The sequence below is a fragment of the Hetaerina americana genome, unplaced genomic scaffold (assembly GCF_022747635.1).
Source record: "Hetaerina americana unplaced genomic scaffold, ioHetAmer1.1.p SCAF_4, whole genome shotgun sequence".
In the NCBI taxonomy this organism is placed as follows: Eukaryota; Metazoa; Arthropoda; class Insecta; order Odonata; family Calopterygidae; genus Hetaerina; species Hetaerina americana.
In genome coordinates, this window is record NW_027286985.1 from 48,876,597 (window position 1) to 48,896,118 (window position 19,522).

At 33.8% G+C, this 19,522-nt stretch overlaps 1 protein-coding gene across 4 annotated transcripts; it reads left to right on the forward strand.

The window, feature by feature from the left end:
• Nucleotides 1–16: 16 nt before the first annotated feature.
• On the forward strand, nt 17–19,426 carry LOC139692358 (protein GPR107). 4 transcript variants are annotated; one of them, XR_011701744.1, is made up of 14 exons: nt 17–126; nt 252–362; nt 2,283–2,428; nt 5,564–5,712; nt 8,136–8,263; nt 10,370–10,471; nt 11,283–11,416; nt 11,502–11,651; nt 11,803–11,920; nt 13,195–13,325; nt 13,424–13,565; nt 14,424–14,590; nt 18,649–18,900; nt 19,282–19,426. XR_011701744.1 is itself a non-coding variant. In XM_071590505.1 (13 exons), exons 1-13 carry the CDS (start codon nt 40–42, stop codon nt 18,773–18,775), a joined length of 1,692 nt encoding a protein of 563 aa, XP_071446606.1. In that variant the 5' UTR covers nt 17–39; the 3' UTR covers nt 18,776–19,426. The 4 variants fall into 4 exon arrangements, 3 of the variants coding, with proteins under 3 accessions (XP_071446606.1, XP_071446608.1, XP_071446609.1); XM_071590505.1 differs by having other exon boundaries at nt 18,649–19,426; XM_071590507.1 differs by having other exon boundaries at nt 8,160–8,263; nt 18,649–19,426.
• Nucleotides 19,427–19,522: the final 96 nt, after the last annotated feature.

Genomic DNA, 19,522 nt, shown 5'->3' on the forward strand with positions numbered 1-19,522 from the left:
CAGTATTGCACTTAAGATGTCGTATGAGTAGTTGCAATCATGGTTGGTCGGAGAGTTTATATAATTTGCGTGTTTTTATGTTTTTTACATAGTTGTAGGGGTAGAATCCACAAGTTAGAAGTACAGGTAAATGTAATTTGTAAATGCAATGTTATTTTTATATGTTTGTCAGTAAATCTTCATCTTACGGAGATCCAGTGTGTACCACGTATGTCACTTAAAACCCATTTGTTTTTTGGATAAAATTCTAGAATGATGTGAGGAAATATATCGCTCTGAGTACATTTGGATTTTATGAAGGTGGTCTTCTCAATGTGAGGCTGATAAATTTCCATGCCGCCCCTTTTAAGGAAACCGCAGTGGTGAGTCATCAACGCCTGGAAGTTTTATTCCTTGGGTTACGGGAGTAAGCGATAATCTGCCTCTATCATTCTTGTCATCGCATTCATATTTAATCAAAGCTTACCTATCACATCCCATTTAAAAGTATACACCGTTACGTTGCATACAGTGACAAATGTTTTTGTCAATTACTCTCTTTATCTGTAATCTAAATAAATAGATAACATATGATTTAGATAACTATTGATAGTAATATTCAAGTTCTATGCGTAAAATTTAGGAGGATCTACCTAGCATTATCAGTAACGCAATTCCCTGGTATTGGTTTAGTTAGCTGTTAATATGTCGTCGATTTGTAGTAATAAATTGCACTGACTCAGCTCATTGAAAATATAGATACCCTGTAAAAAAACTATTCTGCCCAAATTTATTAATAAAATTTAAAACAACTAATATTCTATGATTCCATCCAGCATAGTTTCAGCAATATGTATTACGACGAAAAGATTAGTGTTGCTAAAACATATTATTTATTGATGAGGATTGAGAGATTTGATTGCAGTTGTTCGCCATGAATTATACATTTTGTGAAAGAGTGCACTCTTTGCGGATGAAGCCATGTAGGAGGTTTTCAATTCCCGCGGATACAAGACTGCTATTTCTTATTTTGTCAAAATTTTATGAACTGCTAGTATAAAATGAGTCTGCAACTACTGAGTAACGATGGGTGAATGGGACGAGTATTTAATTTTTGAAAATGTCATTGTGAATCGTTATTTATGCATTGGAATAGAGTCCTCTTTTGTAGTGAATTTGGATGACGTAGCAGCCTGGCCCCACAACTTCATCCGTTCTTTTGGAGCTGAAGGTTGTTGGAATTCACAATTCAGTGTTAACTCGTTGGCAACACTTCCTGTAGAGGTAGATGTATTCATTCAGATTTTCATAAGTGCAGCATACCGATGAAAACTTTGCCGCGTTGTCATAATTTTTCTTGAAAAATAAACTTTTTGAGTTAGAATACTAATTAATGAAAAATATAAAGCAATCTGATAACTATTAATACGGATATCGAGTAAGAAATAATTGCTCCAGTGATAAATTTTGTTAATTTTCGACTAACTATGGTAAATATTTCAAAATGCGCTCACTTTTCAATGTTGTGCCGCCTGTTTTAACTTAAAAACCATAAACACGGTAGTCAAACCGTGAAGGTCGGATTGGTAGGTGAATTTAGAGATTCCTAATTCACCCAGTACTAAGCCCGATGGGACTGCCCTGTCCCGGTTATAGTTTCTCAAGATCTGGTGCCCGAAAAATCACATAACTTGGGTGGAGCAGGTACCCCTAGAGGCTTCCCCGGGAATCGAACCTGGGCCCTCTACCCCTGGCCTACCGCGGCCCACTATATTAACTTAAGAAGAGAAAAATTATTGCATCAAGTTTTATTCGGTGAAATAAATATTACTTAAACAGTTTCATTCCGGTTCAGTTTTACTTTTTTACTGAAGCAAAATACATATGAATCAGTTAATGTTTTGAACTTGGGGAAAACAATGTTCTGTTAAAGAATAGTATACATTTATTTCCAGCTGGTTTTTATGTGCATTAGTATTTTCCGGGATATTTGGGGATGGTGCATCATTCATTGTTGAATATCCCAGCTGTGGGAAAAAGGTGGGATATAATGTTAATGTCTCCATTAAAGTTGACCCAGCTAATCAATTTTTGAACATTTAATGCGTAAATTCCTGTCTGCCTGTGCACCAGTATTTCATCTATTCAACAATATGTTATATTATATATACTGCAGTTGTCAGCAGTTTTTAGCCATGAGTTTTATGTTTGTGTGCCAGGTGTATTTTCAATTATTTTAAGTGTTCAGAATTTGGTTTATCTTTGCCTTTCATATTTCTGTATGGATTTCTGTTCTCTTATAGTATGGCTTCAGTTTAGATAGAACAGTGAGCGATGCTATGAATCCCTACTTGGACAGCCATCAAGACAGCTGTCTGCTTCAGGAACCAATCGAGAATAATAATAATGGAGCTGTCATTTATTTCACTATGGACTTCAAAAATAAAGTGTAAGCTATGTTTTGGTTTTTTATTTAAAGGTGTGGTTAAATTATTTTGAAATATATGATTAAAAAAGACATTGTTTTTGTATTTTAATTTATTGTATTACTGAGCAAGTTGCCACTAAGTTGTTTCAGGGTTATATATTTAGAAAACATGGAAAACTTTTGTATGATTAAGCAAAATAATTTCTAAGTGAGCAGTCAATTATGGTAAATTCCAATTGTAGTATTCAGGTACACACCAGGTATAACCGATTGTTAGAAACTCTGTATATCAATAAGTAGCAGATATTCACCAATCTTTCAAGCTGCATAGAGAAAATTGTAGTAAATGTGGAAATTATTTACTGCATTTAAATTATTTTATTACCTAAGTATTATTATGAAATAATTAAGATACACACTAATAATTATCATAATTAATGGCTTATAAAATGTTCTCGTTTTCCATAGTAATGGCACAAAAATCACTCCTGGCCAAGGCAAGTCCTGAAGATTTAATTCAGTCATGAAAATCAATGCTGTAGGCTAAGTTAACTCAGATGTTCAGTACTAACTTGTCATACTCAAAAATATTATCTACGTAAACAATATTGTTGTCACAATTATTGTTGGCAGTGGTTAGATTAGAGATATAGTTGCAATTAAAGAGGTACGTTATTTAAAAAGTTCAGTGGTTTTGGGTAGACTTTGTTAGCTTTCTTTCCAGAATATATCCTTCTGAAATGAGAATTTCTTAAATACCTATGCATCTAGTGTGCAATCAATTATGGCTATTATTATTATTATTACTTTTTATTTGCCCAGAGATCACAATACAAAAATACCAGGTGGGTGAAGTATGTACATGATATAAGGCACGTCAATGAGGAGCAAAGACACAGGCTCAGTTAAGATACATAAAAGAATAGATGCTCATAGTTACATAAGTGTTTGGTACAAACCCATGAACATCGGCTGTAACATGCACATACAATATCAAATTCAGAAAAATCATTGATCACAAACATGAATCAGACCATTACCATTGCTAGAAACTAAAAGTATGAACTTACTGGTCGGGAATATTGTTGAGATATTCATCAACCGAGTAAAACATATTGCGTTGTAGATATCTTTTTAGTTTATGCCTGAATACGGCAGTTCCCTGTGTATCCTTGATACTTTTGGGTAGTTTGTTAAATAATCTGATGCCCATTTCATTGGGTCCTAATTTCAATGCTTTAGTTCTTATATTCCCATAATGGAAGTCATTCCTGCCTCTGGTGTAATGATGATGATAGGCAGAGTTAAGAGAATAGTTGCCGATGTTATTTTTTATATATAGAATTAAAAACATAATGTAGATGCATGGGAGAGGTAGCAAATTTAATTCATGGAAAATAGGCCTTGATGGAGCATTGTAAGGTTTCCTGGCGATGATTCTAATAGCTTTCTTTTGCATTTTAAAGATGGTTTGAGAAATAGCAGCTGATCCCCATAATATTATACTGTAGGTTATATTTGAGTAAATTTCCCCATAGTACAAATTGAGTAGTACAGTTTTACTTGTAGTTTCATACAGGTGTCTTAATAAGTAGCAAGTTGAACTGAGCTTGTGTTGGAGGGCTTTTACATGAGTATCCCAAGAAATATTTGCACATAGAGAAATACCTAGAAATTTGCATTCTGTCACACGCTCAATTGATAGGTCATTGATTTTTACCAGCAGATCATCTGATATGTTCTTATTGTGTGTAAAGTTTACTATTTTACTTTTATTTACATTTAAGTCTAGAAGGTTGTCTGTACACCACTTGTTTATAGGCTAATGAAATTCTAAATTTTAAAAGTTTTTTTTATTCCAATACAAAAAAGAAAGTATAGCATTGCATTTCAAGTATCATTTAATTTAAAATAAAGCAGCTTCAGCAGTATGGGATGTATAAATAGCAGTATCCAGTTGCATGTAGATTGTGGGTTGTTGACCACTGGTATAACCCTTGATAGAAAAGTCCAAGAAAATAAACATTCACTTGATTTATCAAATTTTTTATAGAGATAAAAAAAAACTAAAAAAATGTTTGCCCAAGAAAAAAATGTTAAATTGAATTAAAAATGTGGATCGAATGGCTCCTTCTGTCCCGGTACTAATTATAAACTTGTTGAATAGTATTTTTGTAAAATAAATAGCAGAATAATAGTAGGTAAAAACATGGAATTTAAAGTTTTGATAGAATTTGGTGTATTGTTGTGACAAGGAACTTTGTCGGGGAAGAATGAAAAACTAAAATTTATCATTTCAGAAATTTTTATTTATTTTTTCACCTGTGTAGCCTAATTTGTGTAGTCCTTATAGTTCCCTTGGTTTTATAAATAAACTTGGGAGATATGTATCTCGTTAGGTCTACCTTGCTCCCTTAATGCCTGGCGAATTTTGTATCAAAATGTCTTTAATGATCCTAGTGCACTAATATCCCTGTACACTTGGTAGTATTGTATTGTTGACATGAAATTATAGATGTTCGGCAGTTCTAGGGTTTGTAGCTCCAATAGTTTGTGGTGACCTTTGAATATTCTCTTTTCTAATCTCTGGTCTTCTCCTTATTCATCATCACAATCCCTTGAAAAAGTTTCATTGTGGGTATTATCATGTATTGAAATTAAATGTTCACTTAATTCCCTAATGAAACCGAACAAAAAATGCTTTGAATGGTGACATGAAGTCTAACATTCCTTCTTGCCATGTGGATGGTCTGCAATTGAAATCCCGAAGCTGGCCAGCTTCAGAAATGTTGCTTTCCAAATCATTTTATTAATTCCAGTGGTGATTATCCATTTATTCTTATGTCCTCTGTGTTATTTGTCGACTTACAGTGAATAGTAGTCATCACAATCACCACCTATCTCTTACAAGATTTGTTGCTGATTTTGATTAAATTTCAGTCATCAAAATTAAATTAACCCTGTGTTATCAGTTCTGACATAAATACTGACTTATACAGGAAATGTTTCAGAATAAATGAAATCATTGAATTCATAATTGTGATATAAATTTTGCAGTGCTCTGATAGTGCATTATAATTGTACTAGATGTATGTTATAGTTATAAATAATTATTATAGTATACTAATATGATTATTATTCCATTAATATTATCAGGTTGCAAGTAAACTGCAGCAGAGATCTTCAAATGGTTCACATTTATCGCAATGACAAGCAAGTTCCTGCCCTGCGAGCTAAAAGAGATTCCGTAGTATCTCAGCTGAGTGATACATCTTTGTTTCATCAAAGAAGAAAGCGTGATGCTGGTAAGCATAACACAATTTTTTCAGTCTTAATTGTCCTTATCATGCAATCAATGTTGGAATTCAGTGAACATTACCCTAGCTTAATGGTCATGAATGTTAGGCAGCTATGGTAATGGGCTATGAAAACATTAGTCATCACCCATATTTATTCAGTTGGGATAGATATGACTCCTTTACAGATGAATTAAAGTACACAGTCTGAAAAGTGAAAAGTGTCAACTATATATATGTATGATATCAAATAAAGCTGAAAAAACAAAGAAGAACGAGGAAAGAATCATAACATAAGTAAGAAAGCCAGAAAAGTAGGACTCAAGATTGCCTATGGCAAGACATAGACACTGTATAACTCTTGGGATTTTACAATGTTCACCTTTCAACATTGGAGCTCACCACATAGAAGGTAGATATGTGTAGGCACCTAGGAAAATATATAATCGCACATCAACAAATTAGAAGGAAAGGTGGTGTAAATGAGAGTATGAAGAAGAAATAGATAGAGCAACCAGGGAAATATACTATGGAAAGAACATATTATGGGTCACAAAGATGACAGAGTAACTGGATAAATAAGGGAGAAAAATCCTAAAGAAGATTCTGAAACCTAAAAATATTAGGTTAAAGCTGAGGCAAATATCAAGGGACAAATATGTATCAGAACATAAGAACAATTTCAGAAGGAATCAAAAGGGAAAGATTTGCTCAACAAGTGATCAGGATGGACATGGACAGATTGAACATAAGAATATGGGAAGCAGAGGGCAAGGAGGGTGTGAGATCGGGATCATGGTCACAGAAACGGAAAAGTAAGGAAATATGTAAATAACATAATAATAATATTAATTAGTATACTTATATCTATACATTCATACACTATCCTGAAAGTCATCGCAAGGGTGTGTGGTAGGGTGTCGGGTCACCAGCCATGCTATAACTACTGACGTACTTCTACAAACCTTGGTACCCCAGGGTCAACTGAAATGACACATGGAAGGAGACAACTGGGCAATGTTCATGCTGCATCTGTTATACACATTACAAGTATTAATCTGTTTGTAAATACTCCACTGACTAGACAATGAAGACAAAGAAGGAAACCCATTAAAAGGGCAAATGTGTAACACAATCACTAATTCCTGGGTAGCATTCCACTCATGCAGGAATGACAGTTAACATAGGCATTAGACCTTGTTGTTAATGTGTAATGCTTTGTATTCTTTCGTGTAAAATTTTTCACGAAACTGGCAGCCTTTCTCTTTATCTTGTTCAAATCTGTAATCAGTGTTTTATAAGATGGATCTCATATGCTCCCCACATTCTTTATCTTTGGTCTTACTAAAGAAAAATAGCTAGTCTCCCTCACTTTTTCATTGATACATTTTCCAATATACCAGAGGTCAAACATAGATTAATATAGGAACAGGCATGAGAATCACCAATGAGGGAAGTAAGAGAAGAAGAAACTAAAAATCTGATCGGAAAACAGGAGAGGAGGGAAAGGATGAAGAGATTCTAAAAAAATAAGTGGAAAACTAAACCGTAATGGAGCTACTCATGGTCTTAGTGAGGTTCTCAGGAAACAAGATGAAGAATGTATTAATATCTTGGTAGCAATCAGGCCCAGAGTCATTGATAATTGCATATTTTCCCCTTTACTCATAAAACCTATTTTCCATGCGGTCAGGATTTTTGCCTGATTCATCTCCCAAAATTACTCTGTTCCCTTAACTTGTGCAAGTCTACTTGAGAATTCCCAAGCTTCAGTGGATGATGTCACAATGCTTGGCATATGCCATTCATTGGTGCATCCTTACGTATTTTTTGTAAGTACATACAGGTACCTGTATGTATCACTCACACATTAGTGCCAAGTTTTGGATAATCTTGGAAGGTCAAAAACGAAGCATATCCACTGTTGCCTGGAAAAGGCCTAAAATATGCACTGTATGTTAAAAATGTGTGCAAAATATAGACATTATATCATATCCTGATTATACTATCCATAGTTGTGTTAGCATTTATCTTTCCTGAACCTGGCATGAAATCATCTGGCACTCATGTCTTTGTCACCTCAGTAGAGATTAATTGTATTGTGACATACATTGATAGATTGATTGTTCGACAGCAAGAGATCAATCAATAAATTGAAACTTTAAATATTCAAACTTCAAATGATATGAAACTTATAAACTAATTTTTGTACAAACATATCTAAAACTTATTAACCAGGTTCATAAAAAACCAAGTGCCATAAAAATGCTTAGAGTTGGTATCATGGGATTGGGGTTTTTAGTGTATAATATCTTTTTGATGCATTATTTTTTGTAATACACCTCTATGTGATTGTCCCTCCAAAAGTATTTATTAATAGTTTTGCTGTTCACATTTAATTTTTTTATTTTATTAAAGTGACTTTTCGTCAGTTTCTCTTTATCTTTCTAATTTAGATCGCCTTGCTCGCACTCCGCCGAGTGGTGGCCGCAATTGTGCCCACATTCAGCTCCCTGTTGTGACAGAAATTAAGGGCGGTGTCAATTATTACAATACCAGTGTAAGTGTAAATTTTTCTTGAGCTATTTTTAGTGTTTCATAATATTGATTTTTTTGTCACTAAATGGTTACATACCTCAATGGATATCTTCTATAAAATTAATAGAAAGAAAACAGTGCCTCTATACATATGTATGTAAATACATTTTACTTGAATACCATGCCACTAGTGTCAGTCTTAAGACATTCATTGACAGAGTAAAAAGGCTTGGTTGATAGCTAAGAATACAGTTTGATTATGAATTTTAAAATTGTTGATTTTTTGTGCAGAAGTTGGTTGTACATTAAATAATGTGATTCCCATAATTTCACAAGAATCTTAGATCTTTGCCAAATGAAAATATGTTTATATAGCTTATATCTGTTTCTTGTTTCATAATAATGTTATTAAATCTTGTTAAAAGATTATGACTTGTTCTTGTACATGACATAAAATAGTATAACTATGTAAGTGTTACAATACAAATAGCAGCATACAGTGAAATGCTGTGATCTCTAGAGCGTTCATGACAGATTTTTCTGACAGCTTTCTTTGTAGAAGAGGGATAGAGTTGACTTCAGAGCATATGTCCCATAGTTTTGATTGATATAACAGGTGACAATGGAAAAATACATAGTATGCATTAACAAAGAACTCCATCAGTGGCAAGTTCTTTAATTATCTTAATAGGGATAGGATTTGATGCACTCATACACTGTGTACATGATCATCCTAGCAGCTTAGTTCAGTATTGAGGGTGAAGCTAAATAGATGAACAGGTTGGTTATTTTTAATGACTTTTTTGGATAAGGTCAATAGCAGCTGTTAGGTTTTGCTTTTGTCTAGGAAGAGGTTATTGGTAGGGAATCGTCTGTGGGATCAATTAAGAGAATAGATAGAAGCTTGGTCAAACTAATATCATTACACCTATTGCTAAAAAGTAATGTCATTAGCACTAGTTTTAATGATATTTGTTTATCCATATCTTTTTTAAAAGCATGCCACAGGGCTGTTAGTTCACATGGAGGAAGTAAATGGTATATAGCATTGGAGGCCAAGTGAGATCCTTACAAGTCTTGCCTTTACCAGATGGGCCACTTGGTTAAACGAACAATTTTCTTAAAGCTTATGATTAACCTTAAATAAGGTACCTACATTTTCTGGATACTCCAGATTATAAGATTCTCGATTAGACTGCCTGTATCCGAGTCTGCTTGTTATTTATATCCACATAATTTAAAATGTCAAGTCTCGCCCTAAGTAGTGGTTATCTTTCATAGTTTAAAAACTATTTTTCTATGACCAATGCACCGATAAAGTAGCTGTCCTAATTTCCTTGAAGGTTCTCAAGACAAACTGGTTATCTCTTAAAACTGCTCTTCTGTCCCTTTCTTCCTATTTCTATTATAGCTATTAGGTATGGGACTTAAGAGATATAATGTAATTTTTATATTCCATGGTTTTGCCTTTTTCAGCCAGGTGATTAATTTGCTGGAAGCTATTTAGAAGCTTTTCTTTAGGATTAAATAATCTAAATGAAAATCAAATGAAATAGAAAGACCTTCTGGGTAAAAAATATTTTTCATGGCAGATGAAATTAAATTGTAAAATGAAACTTGAATAAATATAATGGCACATTTTTACTGTCCATCTTGATTCATTTTAGGGCAATAAAAATTGTAGTTATGGAGGTTACATTGACTAGCCACATTTCCTCTTATTGTGTGCACTTTCAACATATTTGTTTAATATGAACAACTGTAGTGCATATTCATATGGTCCTGACCTTTTAAATTCAATGAGTTCATGATACTGTTTTTTAGGTCTAAGCATCCCTCATAAAAATCTTGATTATTGGAAAAATAAAGTTTTTAGTGAACTCTGAATTGTTATGATATCGAATCTTATAAGAGATATGCATCTAGTGAATCAGCATGTGTGATAATGCTTCCATCCCCAAAAAGAATAAACATATTCTTTTCTTGGATAATTCAATTGATTAAAAATGACTTCATTTTTGCTGAAATAAAAATAAGATTTTTCAGATTATTTGCCTGAAGATCTATCTTGTAGAATAGAAGCATCAAATTTTTAGTGGGAAACCAAGTAATGTATTTTTCTTTTCAGTTTTTAATGTATGTTGCAGCAAAGGAAGAGGAGGGTCTATACAACCTATATTTTCACAGCTGCCCAAATTATGGCACTGAGGAAGTTCATCTAGATTTTTTGGTAAGAAATTACAGATGTTTTATTGATCAGATCAATGTTAATTTATTTTGACCTTTTTTAAAATAATAGATCCAGACTGGCATGGATTTTTTTTTGCTCTGTAGTTAAGTCCAGGAATGGGTTTTAGCTGGTGGGATGCCCCATTCTTTGTAATGTGTCTCCAATCATCCAAGAAAAAAATATGAGTTAGGTTACTTTGGAATTTCCCATTTTGAGAGATGGTTGAGGTCAATACTTCATGGAAATCTATTTGTACAGCACGAAGGAAGAGTCAAAAAGACTATTTCCACAGGAAGGAATTTATTACTGTCGACTAGTTTTGCTACACTGTTGTACATTGGGATGATGATGCTACAGTGTATCGAAACTAGTCGACAGTAATAAATTCTTTCCTGTATCACTTGGTCCAAGGGTGAAGCCTACTTTAAACAATATGGAACACATCTTGTGCCTTCAAAGCCCCAAAAATTTTGGAGTGTTAGAGGAACCCTCGGTAGCTTTATTCAGCCGGACATCAAGGGATCCAGGTTCAAATCCTGGTCTAGGCAAATGATTTTTACTCTGAAATTGTTGTATTAAAGATATTTTTGCTTGAATAGCCTTGAATTTCAATCACAGTAAAAATAGAATACTAGATGCTGTAGGGATTTTTTAATAATTTTTTAATGAAGAAGTCTATCATTCATAAAGTAACATCTATAGTTATGCATCTCATCTATGTTTTTATTGGTAAGAGTCAGTGGTGTTTGATTGTAATTGTGTTAATTTTTAAATTAGATAGTAATATTTCTTTATTAATACCATGTTTCAGATTGAAATTGAAGAGAAAAACAGTGGCAATTACTTATCAGCAGGAGAAATGCCATTACCAGCTCTTTATTTTATGATGGCAATACTGTTTTTCCTATCTGGATGTTTTTGGGTGTTCATTCTTAAGAAGAGCAAGTACGTTTTGACACTTAAGCATTGAAGCACATATCAGCCAAATGTTCGGTTAAAATTATGTCTAACTGCATTATTTTTTTCATAGGAATCAAGTATTCAAAATCCATTACCTTATGGGAGTATTGGTGTACCTCAAGTCTTTCTCCCTATTGTTTCATGGCATAAATTTTCATTTCATTCAAACTAATGGAGAACATGTTGCAGCATGGGCTGTATTATATTATGTTACTCATTTGTAAGTAAATTTTATTTATACTTGCTATCAACTATGGTTTATTATAGTTTATAAGTATCATTATAAATGTGGACTATATTTTTTTAGGATTCAAGAGCATATATTAATGGTATATCTTTGGATGAGTGTAATGGTTTTTGTCACATTTCAGATGCAAAGGTGCTGTCCTCTTCATAACAATAGTATTGATTGGAACTGGTTGGACCTTCATTAAATACATTTTATCGGAGAAAGATAAGAAGATATTTATGATAGTCATTCCATTGCAGGTAATAAAATTTCATTTAAGGTGATGTACTTAGGCTTTAGATACTAAAATTGGGCTTCAGAAAGTCTCTTAAAGACTTATGTTTTATATTTGGTGTGAATTTCCTCTTTTTTGCCATACCTACTCTCTTATTCATAAATTCTACCTGAATAAATCCTGATTTCTTCCTCTCCTTGACTCTGCCAACCTAATATTTTTCTTTCTATCATGGCCTTCAAAATTCACTACCTTTCACTATTCCTCCACCCATTTTCTCTGCCGTTATCAGGATTCGCCGGCAACTTCCTCCCATCTTATTTTAAACTTTTGTCTTTAGTGTTGCTCTTCATCCTGATTAATTTCTCCTTTCTTCTTCGTACCTCAGAATATTCTAATATAAGCTAATCGTCTTGCTTCTTAGATGAGGTTTTGTATCCAGACAGTGCTGTGTTCCACAATTATATCTTTAGTAGTGTTTTAAAGTAACTGTCATGAACTCCAATTCTTGCAAATACTTCTTTCACCAACACTACCCTTCTCCTACCTAAACAGTATGCCAAGCTCTTAAAGATTTTATAAGATTGGGCTAATTTTCTTTATCCTTTCAATTTTTCTATTTTAGTAACATCATAAAAATTCATATGAAGAGCCAACTAAGCTAGAGAAAATATTTCATAAGATTTATAATCTTGATAAAAATGTTAAAATTCATATTCTTCTCGCTGGGATATCTGTTGATAAGTCTGTCTTTACAAAAAGGTTGCCTCTCATTAAAAAAATTATCCCTCTTAAGGGAACTCAATTGGATGCAAAAATAGAAGCTTTGGGAAGCATTCACTGAGGAAGAGAAAGTTACAAAATCTCCTGCAATATCAGCAAATATGAACAGATAGCTATTGTTTTTAAATTGATTGAGCCACTCCTAAATGAGGGATCAATTAAGTCACTGGATTACTATTTCCTCTTGCCAGAATTGCCTAGGTGCTTGAAAAGGAAGTAGACCTAGTGGAACACTTAATCAAACACCCATTCTAAAGTATGTGAAAGAAAAAAACTAGGAAAATGAGACTAGTTTGCCAGCATTCTGCCCCAATATCAGTACTGAAGGAGCATGACAAAAAATATTAGCATGATTCCCATGTTTCACATTGATGGTAGCAGAATAGTTCAAAAAATTGGGAAGGCAAGAGCTATACTAATATTTATGATAGAATAGTTATTGCAATATAAGGGAGTTGTATCAACTATGCAAGGTTGCACACTTTAAATAATTTGTAATTTCATTGTGTCTTTCAGGTCCTTGCTAATGTTGCTGAAATCATAATAGAAGAATCAGAAGAAGGTGACTTAGAATACAGGAGATGGAGGGATATATTCATTTTGGTGGATCTTATATGCTGTGGAGCAATCCTTTTCCCAGTAGTCTGGTAAATTTGTAATGACAAAAGTACATTATGGCCATTGAATATTTTGACATGTCCTTTATAATACTTCTAACATTTTTTTTTTTTTAATAATTCCGCAGGTCTATAAGGCATTTACAGGAAGCATCTCAAACTGATGGAAAAGCTGCTATTAATTTGAGGAAACTGAAGCTTTTCAGACATTTTTACATAATGATTGTGTGCTACATATATTTTACACGAATCATTGTGTATTTGCTTAGGGTAAGTTTCTGTGCACATTTCACCATTGTGTCACCATAATGCACAGTTAGTGTAATGAGTTAAAGCATAGAGTGAGAGGATGATTTTGATAATCCTAGTTTATAAAACATGGCAGGATAGATAAAGAGATTAAAAGGCATGTGAGTGGCAGCTGAAAGGCTGATATTAAGATATGCAGTCAATCAACCAATTAATGTTTTTCTAAAGTAGCCAAAACAGCAGTATATTAAATCACTGTTCCCAAAAATTTACATTGTTTGAGAAACATGGGTAGGTATGCCAGGATAAGCATATGTACCGTGGGTATTGTGTAAATGCAGTGGGCCTTGGGTGCTTGAGGAGTATTTGTGGTAAAAATAAGCGAGGGTGAGTGAGTTATGTTACGGTGTAGATTGAATGTACTGTTGGTGAGCATACATGAAAGTGTCATCATTAATAATGTAATTAAGTAAGATAAATTTTGTAAAGTTCCTCACAATCATAATTTCCCTTGATAGTGACGCTAATGAAAGTATAGTTTGTAAATTACATATGAAAATGGGCATTTTTGTTATAGTGGGTATTTTAAGCCCACTATCATTTATATCCTAATATGAAAAAAATTAAAAAAATAACTTATTAAACTTGGCCATTAACGTTCTCTAACACCATAGTATTTTATATAATACATGCATTTGCCTGATTTGTATGCAAACATTTCTTTTGGAATATACACAGCTCCCTTTGTTCAACAATATTGAAAACTTTGTTTTGAACTTGTAAATCTTTATTAGTTATGGAAAACATAATATTAAGATATTATGAATATGAAAGGTTATAATAATACTAATGATTGCATTTGTATTTTTTTTACTTTAGATCACAGTCCCTTTTCAGTATGAGTGGCTGGATGCCATGTTTCGTGAAATGGCAACATACGTTTTCTTTGTGCTCACTGGGTACAAGTTTCGGCCTGCCTCAGCAAATCCATATTTTCAGCTGTCACAAGATGATGAGGAGGAAGAGGAGGAGGAAATGGATATAGTGTAAGTTCAAGCTGTGACAAATTTTTTAGTTACTTTTTCCTCTAAGCCAATACCTTGTTTTTTCCTCTAAGCCAACACCTCATTTTTTCCCAAATTATGAAGAATTCACATGAAAGGATATTTGTTGTGTAGTGTTCCTATGAGAAGGATAATAAATTTGATTTGTTTTTCTTCTATTGAACATGCCACCTAAGGGTGCCCTGAGATAGATAGCATATCAAATAAATAAAAGGTATTTTGTTTTAAAAGTAATATTTAATATTTAGGTAGCGTAGATATATTTCTGGGAATGGGTAAACCTTAAAAAAATCCTGGAAAACTGCTAGAATTGATTGAAAAGAAAGAAGTAACTTCGTAATTCCACATACACTTTATTTAAAACAGTACCTACGTTTTGACATTGTGCATTATCATCAGGTAAACTTATGACATCCGACATCGAAACCTAGGTCGTGTTTTGAATAAAGTGTATGTGGAATTACTAAGTTACTTCTATCATTTCAATATGTTGTTGTGTAAATTTCTTAAAACAATGCCTGAGACAACAAATTTTACCCTAGAATTGAGTAGAAAAACCTGGAAATTCCAAGAAACTGTGGTAGATACTACAACTGTGGCTATTAATAGAGTAATCTACTAAATTTTCATTACAATGCAACAATTTCAGTATGTAAATATCATTTGCCTTAACTGGGATTTGAACCCGGATCCCTCGAGCTTGGTCGAGTGCTTTACCCAGTTAAACTACCGAGGTATCCTCTTACATTCTGACGCTAATGCATACGCTTTAACCTCCGATGCTTACTCATAAGCTTAAACTTAATGGACTGTGTTGAAAACGGGCACAACTGCAAATGCATGTGACATTGTACGTATGGTATTTCGTCAGAATATCTTGTTCCTTTAAAGCCTCTGAAATATCGGAGGCTTTAATTTAGGTTTGCCAAATTTTTTACTCTCAGTTCAAACTGCTCCAGTCACCCAAAAAAAATGTATGCAGTGGATCTTCGTAAAACGAGCATAAGTTGTTCTGGGATCTTTCTTCTAAAGGGAAATGCTCATTTAGTAAAACAATTGTTCCCATATGAATTAATGTAACATGCAATAATGTATTCCATGTCAAAATAAACTATGTACAAGGTTTATTGAAAGAAAATTATATGTATATTTATACATTGTTTAAGATCACGGGTCATCTTTATCTTTTCTTCTTTTGTGAAATGAACCAACTTGGAATGCTAACTCAATTTGTTAACACAAAAAATAACTGAAATTATTTATTATTTTAGATATATACCTAATTCTTTATTCATTTTTCTAATGCTTGAAAAGTTTGTGAAACTGTAACTCAGCATTATAATTAAATAAATTTGTGGCACGCATAGTCATTGCCTTATTAGGGTGATGCTTTGTATGCATGGTATGATGCAACAGTTCACCATGACTTCCTCATCACATTTAGCCTGCTCTTCTGGACTTAACACTTCTTGAAGGTTTTTGGAGTTTCTGTATGGCAAATAAGTAGGGGTTTAATTTTCAAATTGCTGCTTGTGTGGCACAAAATAGCGATGTGAGACAGCCTTCCATTGGCTTGTGGCCTGGCAGGGCATTCTCCTGTGCTGGTACATGTGCATGTATGGATATGTATATTGAAAATATTTTGCGGCAGGTAACCCTCAGAATCTATGAGCTTCTTGAAGTTACTGATGAAGTTCTCTGCTGCCTTTGAGTTGGAGCTTCCTGCTTCAACATGCCTCATGACACTGTGGACGCTGGCTTTTCTCTTTAACTTCTCAAACCACCCACGACTTCCCTCAAAATATTCTACTTCAGCCATTGATGATCCTTGGGTTTTCTTAATTGATTCAGAAAAAATCACTTTCGCCTTCTCACAAATAATATTCTTGTTTATAGTTTTCCATTGCAATTGCTATTAGTTTAATCATATGTGAAGCGACCTTTCCACTTTGGTGAGAAAATGTCACCCTTGTGTTGATATTCTTGTGTTTCCCTTTGAGGCATCCAACTCCTTAATTTTGTCTTTGTACTTGAGGATAGTGCAAATTGATGATGTGAACCAATTAATTCTATGTGAATGCTAGATCATTCAAGCTCACACTATGTTCTTACTTTTCACTGGTTTTATTTTTCATTTCTACAGTTATTTTTATTCTCTAATGGTTGGCTTTTTGCATGGTTTTTCTTTGGGACATTTTTAAAACTATTAACCAAACATTATTAAACTTAGCTCAAAAGTAATCACAAATAATATGTCTGAACACAAGTTTGGTTAAATTGGTGATCATAAGAGGCACTACGGTGCTACGGGAATGAGCGATAAACACAGCAGCACAGTTGCAGCAGGCATGTACGAGGGTCATCCGGAAAGTAGTACCCGTTCGTGCCGCATGAAGTGCTGACGACGCGAGTAGCCGCTGGACGAGGTCAGATAGCTTCAGTGGCTTGTCTGCCTTCTCTGAGCCAAGTTGCGTGACGCTAGCATTGCCTGTGTTGTTTCCGTGATTGTTTACAATGTTTAAAAAAATTGAGAACGCCGCCAGTTGTGAAGTGAGGGCAGTGATTAAATTCCTCAATGCAAGAAACGTTCGCCCATGTGATATTCATCGCCAATTAAAGGAGGTGTATGGAGACAATGTAATGGACGAGTCGTCTGTTCGGCGGTGGTGTCGCAACTTCAACATGGGGAGGGGGAACACACACGACGATGAGCGTTCGGGGAGACCGTCTGTCATTACAGACCAACTGGTGAGCTCAGTTGACGAATTCGTGAGGAACGATCGGCGCGTCACAATTGATGACATCTGTGAGCATTTTCCCAATGTTTCTCGAACAATTGTTCATGAAATTGTTAAACACCATCTGCATTATGCAAAAATTTGTGCAAGATGGGTCCCTCGCGTATCTCAATGAGCTGGCGGCGAAGGACTATGCAGCAGGAATACAGAAACTTGTCACACGTTATGACAAATGCCTTAATTTGCTTGGAGATTATGTTGAGAAGTAGTTTAAAGTATCCTCTTTCAAATAAAATTTTTTATGTTTGTTAATATTTACTTTTGTGTCTTTATTTCACGAACGGGTACTACTTTCCGGATGACCCTCGTAGTTTTCCAGGAATCCCTGTCTCCTAGTTGTTCATTACGCGAAAAGTTGCTCATTAAGCGAATGATTTTGGTCAAAATGTTTTTCCTTATTATGCAAGGTGCTCGCTAAGCAAAGTCCCGCTGTACGTGTATGCATTCTATGAGAAGGTGGAGAATTGTGTTTCACGCCTTTACACATTGATGGGCCATTCTTGCATTTAATTAGGCTAACAAGTGCCACCTTATGTAACAATTGCCTACCTACTGTTGTGCTAGTAATGAGTATTATTCATTATGTAATTTCTTACTTGAGTAAGAATATATGTAGCCACATGGTAGATATCTACCCCATTATAGGAATGATTTTTTATGCAATTGCAAGGTGCTTCCTTATATTCTCTTGCGTTATCAATCATGTATAGCATGTTTCCTCATTGATGAAAATTATTTTAGCTATTACGTCAGATTATTCCCTCTGTTGAATTTTTGTTATATTAATTATTTTTGGGGTGGGATCCTAATGTCATCTGAAAACTTTCTTTCGAGTACTTTTATCGACCAATGTGATAAGGAAATGTATCTGTTAGCACTTGGAAATTATGATGGCATATTGAGTTAGGCTATTTTTTAAATTTGGGTTTAGTGATATGATTTATTACATGTCATTTATCCCCGTCACTTTTTCAATTTTTTTATCTGTTCTGTCACTCAATATCTTTAGCTGTGTTGTCGTCTTCTGTATAAAACGTTTTTTATCATTCTTTTGGTGTGGAGGTTTGAATACATCATATTTCAAATGTAAAACTACACTCTAAAGTAACCTATCTATTTCTGTATGGGTGTACTAACATAATCACATTACTGTATTCACAGATGAGTTTTTCCGTAGTGTAAGCTTTGATACAATAGCAAATCTATTTTTAATTTTTGCTTGAATTTTTATGATTTTTTTAGTGTCACCCAGACTGGACTGACTGAAGGGCTGACTAAAATATCTCGGACCAAAAATTCAAGTCAAACACCAGAGGAAGATAAGGAAATACTTCTTTCCAAGAGGGAAAGCAGTCATGAATATGACTAAAAGGTTGGGCAGTGGGAAGAATACAGAATATTCCAGTAGTGCCTTTTGGCCTCATTTCTTTTTTATCTTCCAGAAGGACTATTGCTTACCATTATTATCATTGTGTGGTTCATACCAAGCAAAAGGTGAGAGAGCCATTGAAATGGTGGTATTAAATTGTCATACTATATCTTCACCTCAGCAAAGTATTGATGATGAGATTGCTGAAGGTGATGTTTGTGATATGCACTCAAATGAAGTTATATTTTTAGGGTTTCCCAAGTGATGTGCTTATTCTGCATTGTTCAAAAATTTTTGGGCCATTCTTCCCCTGAAGAATGGGTTTTCACAATACTTTAATTTTCACCTGAATGCAATACGATATTGACTTAATTTTATAAGTTACAAGGAAACAATTATTATTTTTATAAAATGCATTAGTTCATGTCAGTGTGTGTTCTTAAGGTTGTGTTGTTAACTTTGATAAGTTTTTATGTATGTACTAGTTTGTGATGTTCCCTTTCCAGATTACCAGACATTGCAGTGATTTTGTGACAATATATATTAAAAAGAAACTTGATTTGTTTTAATTCAAATTGTACAGAGCAATTGCTGATGCATATTTATTTAATTATTAATTAAAAATGACTGTAGATTTTTTAAAAAATAAAGGGTAACAAACTAATATTGTGTACTTTTTCTTCAATCATGTGAATTGTGTTGTGATCAATTTAAATAATTCTTCCAAGAAACTTTGGGAGATGCTAC